The 11,915-nt window shown below is 26.5% G+C and overlaps 1 protein-coding gene across 1 annotated transcript; it reads left to right on the top strand.

Annotated features, from left to right (window-relative positions):
- Window positions 1-4,515: 4,515 nt before the first annotated feature.
- On the top strand, window positions 4,516-5,912 carry LOC117927048 (transcription factor MYB4-like). The gene is made up of 3 exons (XM_034846418.1): window positions 4,516-4,718; window positions 5,028-5,157; window positions 5,268-5,912. Exons 1-3 carry the CDS (start codon window positions 4,586-4,588, stop codon window positions 5,776-5,778), a joined length of 774 nt encoding a protein of 257 aa, XP_034702309.1. The 5' UTR covers window positions 4,516-4,585; the 3' UTR covers window positions 5,779-5,912.
- Window positions 5,913-11,915: the final 6,003 nt, after the last annotated feature.

Here is an 11,915-nt window from a genome sequence, read left to right as displayed (position 1 = left end):
CATATTTAAGCATTAAAAAAATGTGTAAATAATTTTACGAAGGTTATAATGGTTGAACTATCAATTTTCGTACAAACTTAATCATCATGATATTTTACTTTTTTTTCTCAATTTCCTGTTTGTTTTTTTTTTTTTTTTGGGGAAAAATTTCTTTCTTATCATAAAAATGATATGAAAATGTCTCATGGACGGAAAACTTCCTTTTCAGTCACACAGGTGTTATCATGGAGGAAAAAAAAAATCAAAATCAAAATCAAAATCTATGGGTGTCAATTTTTCAAAGGCTCTACAAATCATATATTGCCACCCCCTATACATCTTTATCACTGAATAATTGTCACTGAATAGGGTCCCACAGTTTGGCGAAAAATTTTCATTTCTGTGGCTGGTCTTAAAGGATAATAAAAAGGTTCCACACAAAGTACAGAGACTATCGAGGCTATTCAAATGTACAGTAGGACTGAGTTTGGTGTTCATACAATGGTGTGAAAACTTCTACTTTGGCAGGTTTGATTGCTACGTGCATTTAATAATAAGACTGAAAGGGTCATCTTCCAATTGGGGTCACCCTTAGTTCTGTGCTTGACCATGACTCTTTCTCTATCCCATATGTGAACATATTTGGGTGTACTTTCAACATTATTTTCCCTTTCCAACCTCTTTTAAAAGTATAAAAGTGGCCATGGCTCTTTTGAAATGGACCTACCAATGGGGTTTACTTTTACTTTGAATATTAATTAGTGGTGGGTATTTGGAGTATGTCCCATTTGCTATCTTGTTTTTTTGGTAGATTCCTCTTAAAATTTGAGGTCATTTTTAAAGAATTCTGTTGGTGTTTCTTATTAAAGTGTATAGTTCATCCCTTATAGCCAAGAGAAAGGATAAATGTTTAAAATCAAATCTTTAATGGAACCTTTTTGGTCAAATTTTTAATCTTTATGAAAACTTTAAAATCCTAAACCCAACACATAATGTTTGAGTCTAAATCTATATTTTTACTTTTTATTAAAATAATGAGCAAGAGAAAGGATAAAAGTTTAAAATCGGCGTGCTTCGTTTATAACTTTTTGAATCTTTAATGGAACCTTTTTGGTCAAATTTTTAATCTTTATGAAAACTTTAAAATCCTAAACCCAACACATAATGTTCGAGTCTAAATCTATCTTTTTACTTTTTATTAAAATAATGAGAAGAAAACCAAACATATTATAATTATTGTCATCTTTTTTCTCTTTTTTTTCTTTAAATACAAAAATAAAAAAAACAAAAGGATAATATCATAGTTATAACAAATATCATTGTAATGAATGGGATGTGATACTTATAACAACCATAATGATCCGAAATGTGTAATTGAAAGAAAGAAAAATAAGAATCAAGGTTTTCATTAGTCATTGGGTTGATCATTATAGTTTAAGGGTTAGGTATAACAATAAGTTTAATGTGTTAGGACTTTAAAAATAGGTTGATTAAGTTTTACTTGAAAAAAAAAAGGTAAAAAGAATTATACATCAAAAATATCTTTTTATTAATAATATGAAAGGCTTTCGGGGCTTTAACATATATTATAATAGATATAATTTTTGGTGAAATTCAATGAGAAAGGGATAACTTTTCTAGTGTTAATATAATATTAATTTTTAAAAACATTAATTTATATTAAATTTGATATACATGTGGTTAATAAGATTTGGTTTGAATTTGAAAGAAATTATTGAGTGTAATCTTACCTCCAATTTTATTTAATTTTTGTGTTATATAACAGATTTAGAAAATGATTTATAAATAAAGAGATGGACAAAAGAAGAGTCGTTGAACTTGAAACTACAAGTACTAATGGATTAGAATAATTGATTTTGTCTTTTCAATTCAATGAACCCGTACTTTGTGGAAAATATTGTACTACATCTCTTTTATTTCAAAAATTATTGATTTCACTTTTCATTGAACTTTTTTCTCTCAAATTCCTCTACAAAACTATGATGTCTTATAAATCAGAAAAATGTGGTTTGATAATGAAAATGATAACGAATTTCTTTAATTTTAAAGAACTAAAATAAGAAAATCCTTCATTTTAAATCAATTTCAATTAAAATTTTAGTTTTTTTTAATAATAATGTGTTTCACATCCAATGATGAAAATATCAATAATTACATATAGGTATTTGAATTTTACAAATATATCGGAAATATATCGACGGATGTTTTGATATAAAATATCAATAAACCAAAAATTGATCAAAATATATACATATATATATCGGTATTTAGATTCTATGGATATGTTAGATATAAAATATCGATAAACCAAAAATTGATCAAAATTTATGAAAATGTAATAAAAAAAACTCTTAAAAATGAAATTAAAAGTATAATACACATTTTAAAATTATTTTGTTGAAAAAATTGATATATGTATTATATGATTTGCGATATTAAATTTAATTATATAGTGTTTGTCCATAAGAAATTTGAATTTTGTAAGTATACACTCGTTATGAAGTTAAATTATTACAAATGTACTAATTATGTGATTCAAATATATTATTATATTAAGTTAATTTATTTACCTCTATTGAAAATATATTAATTAATTGTAAAAATATAGTAATTTAAATTTAAATTTAATATTATATCAATTTAAAAATGTACTAAGTTAATTTATTCTCAATATACTATTATTACACTTGAATATCAAAATAAAATAAAATAATTAATTTAAAACTAAATTATTGCAAATGTACTAATTATTTTATTTAAAAATATTTATGATTTTTATTTAAAAATATTGGTACATTTTGATAAAATATTTTTATTTAAAAATATTGATCATTTTATTTATGATTTTATATTTGTTTTATATTTAATTAGTATATAAAATAAATTATAAGATAATTAAAATTAAATTATTTATAATAATTTAATTTTTATTATTTTTTTATCAATATATATTCGAAATGTCAACGATATTTTCTCATTTAGGGCCGATATTTTGATTGTATTACAAATATATCCATGATTACTGATATATCATCGTATATCTCGATATTTTGATACTTGCTCACATCCACCTATCATACATAGATTTACATTCAAGTAAAAGATGCAAATATTTCAAAACCTAGAAAATAGGATTGAAATTAATGACATTTTCCCACGTATGGATGGGAAATTTTTGGCCTCGACAGCCAGACTCTTTGGTCCCACTGTTCAGCTTTTTCCAAGCATCATTCTTGGCCTCAAAATTTGTGGGGCTCTCCATTATAGTTTTTTTTTTTCGATGATGGAATATAGAGTGTGACATAATGACATTGATGTAACCCAACTCCTAAAGTCCTGATTGATATAAATACACGAATTATACTGGAAAATTAATATTTTTTTTTATTCAATTCATTTAGTAATCCCCTTAAAAGTGATATGGACAAGTGCTAGAAGAAGTTTTATAATACCAAGATATCTTTTTCAAATATTAAAAGCACCGTGTAAAACAAATAAAACTCTCCAATGTGAATTCCAATACTTTTATGCATATTTTTATTTAATTAAAATTTTTGTAAACATTGATAATAACCTTATCTTTAATGAAAATATGCTTACAATAAAATTTTCAAATGTAGAATTCAACGGGTCTATTGTTATCTTTTCTATCATTAAATAGAGAAGTTAATTTCGTATTTGGTAATTGTTTTAAAAAATCATTCTAAAAAATAATTTTTTTAAATTATTGTATAATATTTTTTATAATAAAAATCTCTTTGAAAACTTGAAATGTTTTTAACATATTTTTAATATTATTTAACATGTTTTTAAAAAATATATAAATTTTTATATAATACTTTATTTTTAATCATTCTATATATTTATATAATTTCTTTTTAAAGCAGCTTTTATTAAGAAATAAGTGAAAATTAAAAACACTCTATTAAGATAAAAAAAAACATGAAACATGAAAAGGTTTTTATTACTAAATGTGTTTTTTTTTTCTCAAAATAAAAAACTGTTCTCAAGAAAGTTGCCAAACAAACCCAAAAATCATTTCAAAACAAACTCTATCCTTACCTACAAGTCTAATTGTACTTTTGATGAAATTTTCCCAAGTAGATCATTGTGTATATAAAAAAAAATGTGTTATTTCCTTATAGGATCATTGGCATGAATTTATATTTGACAAAGGGAGTGAAGCTAAATCCAAAAACCAGTAGATTAGAAGGAGCCAAAAAAAATTGTGAAACATGCTTGCAATCAAACAGGTTTTGCACATCCACTTTATTGATGTATAACCACATATGAAAAAAGGTAACCTGGGGGTTTCCTAGAAGCATAGGGCAGTCGTCATATGTACATGTTTCAACCTCCCAGTTTACCATTGCGAGTTTAAACATATCTAAGGGAGTTCCGCATATGAATCTTCTTGGAGGTGCCCCCTCAATATTCTAGAGCATGGCATGCAACACGTTTTGGTCATTGAAGTCATAGTGTATATAAATAGCTGACCAGGCTTTGGAGTTCTGGACAAGATCTAGGAAACTACTCCTTTGAAAGAGAGAGAAAAAGAGGGAAAAAAAGAAGAAAAAGAGAAGAGATGGTGAGGACTCCTTGCTGTGATAAGAGTGGGTTGAAGAAGGGTACATGGACTCCGGAGGAGGATCATAAGCTCGTAGCTTATATTACTAGATATGGGTGTTGGAATTGGCGTCGACTTCCCAAGTATGCAGGTAACAAAAAAAGCTCGGTTTTCGGTTAATGGGAGTGGTGGAATTCATGAATATTCATCTGGGTTGGTGTAATTTTGTTCCATTTGTTTCAAATTTTATGATTTTCCTGATTGTTAATCACACCATCCTGGACAAATATGAAATATTTTCTCGGTTCTCTTCCAGATTGATTAGGAAGAATACATTTCTGAAAAGCTGAAAATGAAAATTGTATGGATGGGTAATTGAATTGGGGGTGTGTGGTTGATATCATGATAGCATTCCCCATTTGGCTGCTTGCTGATCAGTAATTTTGCTCTCTTTTTGAAGGTCTAATGCGGTGCGGGAAGAGTTGCAGGCTGCGGTGGATGAATTATCTAAGACCAAACATCAAAAGAGGGAATTATAGCAAAGAAGAAGAAGACACCATCATCAAATTACACGCATCGCTCGGGAACAGGTGATTAATTACTACTTGATCTCAACTTCATTCAAACCTTGGCAAATCCTACTAAGGAATTGTATGGATGGATAGGAAATGATTGATTTTGCGGTATTTTTGTTTTGCAGATGGTCTGCCATTGCAGCTCAGTTACCAGGAAGAACAGACAATGAGATAAAAAACTACTGGCATACCAACCTCAAGAAACGGTTGATTAAGCAAAAGACGGCTTCCCATGAAGCAAACTTCATCTCCAATGGTCTCTCCCAACGTGAAACAAGCCAAAATAGATCTGTTGTACGCCCAATTGCTTCTCAAATTCTTGAAAGCTTCCCATTTTCCCCACAGCCATCCTCTAGTACTGAAACCTCATCCTCAACCACAGACAGTAGTGCTGCAGGAGGTAACAGCAACAACTGTGCTTCATATGATTGCAGCAGCTTGGCTTCCATGGAAACAGTTGCAGAACTCAGTGGAAATTTCTGGACAGAACCATTTTTTGCAGACAACTACTACATACCAAATGATTCCATGGCTCCAATGGTGGACCCAGAGATTTTATTTCATCCCCCACTTTCTGGAGAGCTCTTGTACTCAGATGGTTTCTATAATGGACATGAAGGCTTAAGATATTGGTAAAAGCATTGTAGTCTTAACAGTTTTCCCGGAGGATCATGTGTATGCATGATCGTTTCTCTCTCGCTCTCTCTATATGTATGTATAAGGCTCTAAGAGAAGCAGTCCTATAAATCTATCCTCTCTTTTGGAACATATATGCTGATCAGTCTGTGATATATCTTTCGAAAATCTAACTTTCATAAGATTTAGAATCTAAAAGTTATGTTGGATTTTGTGAAAGGAAATGAAAATTACTTGAGATAGCCAAACTTGTCATCTCTTTCTCTTGTGAAAAAAATTTAGCATCTGTGGTGTTGACTTCCTCCAGGTGCCTTTCTTACCAAAAGTGCTCACCATTTAATTAAGCCACATATACAATTTAACAAGTGGTTTCCGTGGGCCATTCATGAGGGGACAAAACAACATGTGTTGGGCTTTGATTCTTGAAAAGTTTTAACCCATGTTGGCTGCTGGAAAATAAAAGATTTAAAATAAATTAATTAAGTTTTAAGTAGCATATAAAAATAATTTATTAATTTTAATATTTTATTTTATTTTTACTTTCCTTCTCTTCCATTTTTTTTTTCCTTTTGGTTTTCTTTAAATTTTTGTTAGAACTAAACATATCCTTATAGAAAGAAAAGCATAAATAAAGAAAAAATAAAGAAAAATAAAAAATAAAGTTAAAGTCCATAAATTATTTTTATTTACTATTTTAAACTTATTTTATTTATTTTAAGTTATAAATATAAAGATTAAATAATTTTAAAACGTAATTTTAATTATATTTAATTTCTTTTGGAATTTTCTATAAAACAATAAAATATGATAAAATAATTTTTCTTAACATTTTTTTTCCTTAGTACTTTCTAGGACCAAACATAACCCAAGAAAAGAGGGTTAAAAAAAATAAGATCATAATTTGGGAACATTTTCAAAAAAGAAAAAAAATCTTAAAAATTAGTTTTCATAAGAGTTTTTGAGATTTTTTTTAAAAAAATATAATTCTCATTTAAAAATAAATAGTTTTCAATAATAAAATTATATTTGAGACCCTAATATTAAAAAAAATAATAATAATCTTAACTTATTCTTTTTCATGTAAAAGTTATCAAAACAATATGTTTATTTTAAAATTAAAATCACTTCAAATTTATTATAAAAAATGATATATTTTCAAAACAGATTCTTAAAATCTATATATATACATTTTATCAAAAGTTTGTCATAGTATTATTTGAGTTAGAAAATTGTTTTTAAAACAATCTCCAAACGAGTCCTTAATCGAACATAGAGTTTAAGGCAAAAAATAATTTGTTATCTCATATTTGATTTTAAGAAAGAAATACTATGGAAACAAGAAAACACATTAAAAATATTAATTAATTTTAAATTTTTTTTTTCTACTTTCTTTTTCTCAAAATTTTCAATAGCCAAACATAGTGTAGGTTAACTATTTAGGCATCTTCCCTAAACGTTCCTTCACTTTTTTCTTTTTTCTTTTAAAGTACTTTTCAAGAATCATACATAGATTTAAAAAAAAAACTAATTTTGCCCCTATGATATTCAATTTCATGTCTGAGAAAAATAATTCTAATGTAAAAATTATAAAGTGAAAAAGATCCGAGATTATTAAACTTGCATTGCAAATATCCCACACAGTTTTACAACATCAAAAGCTATGGACTTTGTTTAGATTGATGTGATATTTATTTATTTTTACTTAAAATTAAATAATATTTAATAGTGTTAAATATTAAATTATTTATTTTTATTAAGTATTAATAAATAAAGAAAAACTAATATATTATTTTTTTTATTTAGAAAAAGTTAAATATTTTAACTTTTTTTATCCAATAAAAAAATTTATAATAAGTTATAAAAAAATATAAAAACAAATAATATACTTAAAGTCTAGCACCAAATTGCTTTTAACAAAAAATTGAAAAAATCAACACCAACTAAGTTTTTGTGTTTTTCTTAGGCTAGAAGTTGAAGACTTGAAATCCAAGTCTATGCTAAAAGATGGGTTTGGACATAGAAGTCATGTGTTATTAACTTCTACGATAAGTTGTTTTTCAATCTATAAATTCTTTTAATAAAATTTAGTATAGAAATTCATCCAAAAAAACCTTTAAATATTATTCTTAAGCCATCAGTTGACCAAAAGTTTAGTTTTGAAAACAAGTTTCTCTTCCTCGGTGGGAGCAAAAAAATTGTTTTCTATGTTTGATTTTTTTTTTTAAATAGTTTTTAAATTTTTTTCTTTTTTTTAAAAAAAAGAGATATTTTATAAAATAAATATGAGTTATTTTCATGTGTTTTGATTTTGTAAGATGTTTTGTGAAATAATTGAAAGTATGAAGGATACTATAAGACTATGTTTGGCTTTAAAAAAAAATTGAGGAAAAATAGAAAGAAAATAAAAAATAGATTAGAAGTCAATAAATTATTTTTATTTGTTACTTTAAACTTATTTTAATTAATTGGTATAAAGATTAAATAATTTAAAATTGTATAAGTTTCTAACTAGTTTTAATTATATTTGATATTTTTCATACTACACTCAAATATGAGAAAATCATTTTCTTAACATTTTTTTTTTCTTTTCTTAGTATTTTTCAAAAACTAAACTTAACATAAGAATTTTTATATGGTATATAACTATATTTTACATTCACAAAAAAAAAAAAAAAAAAAAAACTACTTTTTGTATTTGAGTTTTTATCAAGCTTTTGTTATTGAAAATAATTATTTTCAAACTGATATTAAAAACAATTTTAAAAAACCTATGACCCTATTTGATAATTATTTTTAAAAATAATTTTATCTTCTACATAAAATAAAAATAAGAATATGCTTGACAATAATAAAAAATATGATATTTTTTTTCAAATTATATCTTTGAGATGTTTTGAATTACTTTCATTTGTTTTTTAAAAGTTGTTTTAAAAAATAATTATCAAATATGAAGAATGATTAAAAATAATAGAATTATTTTTTAAAATATGTTTAAAAACATAGAAAACATATGAATAATATTTCAAGTTTTGAAGTAGACTTTTGCTCTATTTTTAAAAACTCTTCTCAAAACTATTTTTGAAGACACCCCAAATAGAGCTTTTATGGTCTAAATAAGACTAAAAATTTTAGTTTGTGAGTTAATAATGGACATAATTAATTCACAACTTTCCATAAAATAAAGCCATGAATGTATGCCCAAAAACTATAGCATTTTATTATGAGCTAAAATTTAGAGAGCATGTAATTTTCAGTTGCAGCCATGCAATTAAACCAAGATTTCAATGGTCTAAAAAACAAGTTTTCTTGGTCTAGAAGGCAGAAAGTAGAACAAAGGTTTGGTTTTTTTAATGAGGCCAAGAAAGAGACTTGAAACCAGAACCCACGTTAATCTCAGCAATTGTTAAATAATAATAATAATAATAATAATAATAATAATAATAAGAATAAGATGGAAGAATATAGTCAAGTGGTGATGCAATCTACGTCATCCCAATTGGGACATTTTCATTCATGGGCACGAGACTTTGAAAAGGGTGACTTGACTCTAAAGTTGGCCAAACAAGTAAATAAAGGAAAAAAAAAAGGAAAGAGAAAAAGATATTGTATGTTGAAAATATTAATAGAATATGCCATGTGTATTTTGCATGATTCCAACATCTAATTAGAAATATAAATCAATCATAAAACCTCAAATTAAAGTATAATATTCATCACTTACTCGGGGTTGTAGGGCATGAAAACATATTTAGCATCTAGGCACTCTATTAAGCGTTTTGACAACAATTGTGCTCTTTTCTCTGTTTGAGGAGTACTAAAGTCTGCTCATGATATTGTAAAAGGATTAACAAATATAAATTATAATTACTTTTGACAATATGTAGTTGATCATGCATGTGCCTATTATTGTATCAAAACACCAAAAGAAAATTATCATTAGTCATATCCAATCTCGTTCAACATGGGCAACTCATATTAAAAAAATAAAAACAAATGAAAATAAAAGGTGCACACCATAAATAGAAGGAGGTGTAGTTTGATGACACCTCTAAAGATGAAATAATGTATTCACAATCCTCTCTAGATATATATGTTTGAAATTCGACACCAAATAGTGAAATGGGGAGCTGTATTGGGTATGTCTTGTCATTACCAAGACAACCATCCACAAATTTCTGAAAATTTTTAATGACCGAATGATTTTGAGGCTTAGATTTTTGAATAATTGTTACATTCACTATCTTCTTCTTTCCTTTATCCAACACCTATGAAAAGGGAAGGAATGTTAGTAATATTTACTCCTAAACAATAAAATACCAAGTTTCAAGTATGACAAGGCTTGTTGGCCAGTCAAGCTCAAAGCCAAATATTAAATTTAAGTACTAAAATTTTAATTTATAAATATTAAAAGTTATAAGTAATAAAAACAAAAGTTACAAGCTCACTTTTTGTAGTGAACTCACCTTTAAAAAATGAAATTCTATTTAAAATAAAAATGTATGGTAATTTCAAAATCATTTTTGATGAAATAATTTTTTTAAAAATTACACTACCTCTACAAAATGCCTATCTATGAATGGGTAGATTTTACCCCATACATGAACTTCCATAATCAAATTTAAGTATCTTAAATTTCTTTTAGATACGAGTAAAACTCTAATATATAAAATATTGTATACAATATTCTCACTAACATATACTACCTAAAATGTTTTAAATAGGAAAAATAATCCATATATACCTCTGTTATACCATGTTGGCTTGTTGATATGGTATTATTATTATTATTATTTGGAATTTAGTTGTATAATAAAATAACTTACTATTTCATTTTATTTTAGTTAATTTTTTTTTTTTAATAAGACAACAACAAAAAGGGATAGTTATGTCATGTCAATATGTTTATATGGTAGAAAGAAGGTGATTGATACAAGACAACTAATTTATTGTATATTCTCTTTTGGTAAGGAATATTATGTGAAATATTCATTGATATTCTTTTGTGAAAATAGATTTTCATATACTAAATGAGAATTTAAAAATATTTTTATAAATTTTAATTTGTGCATATTCAAATATTAACCACGATCCTACTCTGGGATACACAAGGAAACGAGCGTGAGAAAATTTTCAATATTTCATTAAAATATTTTTTTTAAAATGTCATAAAAAATTAACAAATTTAGGGAAAAAAAAAAGACAGTGTTTTTTAGAACAAATTTTTTGTTTTTCAAAATAAAACAAAAACATAAAATAAAATATAAAAAAAAACCCCAAAAGTTTTTAGGCTTACAAACCTTGTTCAGAAAGATAACGAGCCTGAGAAAATTTGTGGGGAGGGTTTGGCAACCATGAAACCAGAGATAATATCCAGAGAAACTATCAAACCTTTCTCTCCAACCCCACATTCCCAAATATGGTACAAGCTCTCTGTATTTGATCAAATGAGTTATGGCATGTATATTTTCATCATCCTATTCTACACCAACAATGGCGGTGATAACCCAGTTGACTTTTCCCATAGATTAAGTGGGCTCAAGAAATCCCTCTCTGAAACTCTAACTCGTTACTATCCACCAACCGGGAGGATTGGGGATGGTGGGAGTATTGTCTTCCCGGATCGGTCCTTTTAGGGTTAGATACTCTCAACAAAATTCTATATCTCATTCCCATTTAGATACAAATAGAAAAATCATTCTTTTTTTTTTTCTCTCTCTCGTTTTTTAGAAGGGATGAAGATTATATGGTAGTATATTTCAACAAAATTCTATACCTGTCATTCTCACACAAATACATATTAAAAATCATTCATTTTTTCTTGTTTTTCACTTGTTTTTAAGGAATTGGCCATGTGTTTGGTTCAGATTAAAAACTCAATTAATCTACAAGTTTTTTCTTCTATGCTAAAAGTTTAAATCTAAGTTTTTCTTCCATACAACTCAAGAAAACGCAGTTCACAAAAATCATAATACAAAGATGTTGAAACAATCAATATAATGACATTAATGAAAGAAAAAAGATGATAGATCTAAGAGATTTTGGGTTACCTGGGAGTCCACAAAGAGAAGAATGTCGGTTGTGAGCGTGTTGACTATGGGTGAGAGAAAAGGTAAAAGAAGATTATGATTTTATATATA

The sequence above is a fragment of the Vitis riparia genome, chromosome 12 (genome assembly GCF_004353265.1).
Source record: "Vitis riparia cultivar Riparia Gloire de Montpellier isolate 1030 chromosome 12, EGFV_Vit.rip_1.0, whole genome shotgun sequence".
NCBI lineage: Eukaryota > Viridiplantae > Streptophyta > Magnoliopsida > Vitales > Vitaceae > Vitis > Vitis riparia.
The sequence above is the reverse complement of the archived record's forward strand: the minus strand, read 5'-3'. Positions and strand labels throughout refer to the sequence as shown.

What these genes read in the sequence shown, in the direction of transcription:
- LOC117927048 (XM_034846418.1), top strand. Translation starts at nt 4,586, where the DNA reads ATGGTGAGGACTCCTTGCTGTGATAAGAGTGGGTTGAAGAAGGGTACA. An exon ending in TCGACTTCCCAAGTATGCAG is followed by an intron (nt 4,719 to 5,027) that starts GTAACAAAAAAA and finishes CTCTTTTTGAAG; the next exon opens with GTCTAATGCGGTGCGGGAAG. An exon ending in CACGCATCGCTCGGGAACAG is followed by an intron (nt 5,158 to 5,267) that starts GTGATTAATTAC and finishes TTTGTTTTGCAG; the next exon opens with ATGGTCTGCCATTGCAGCTC.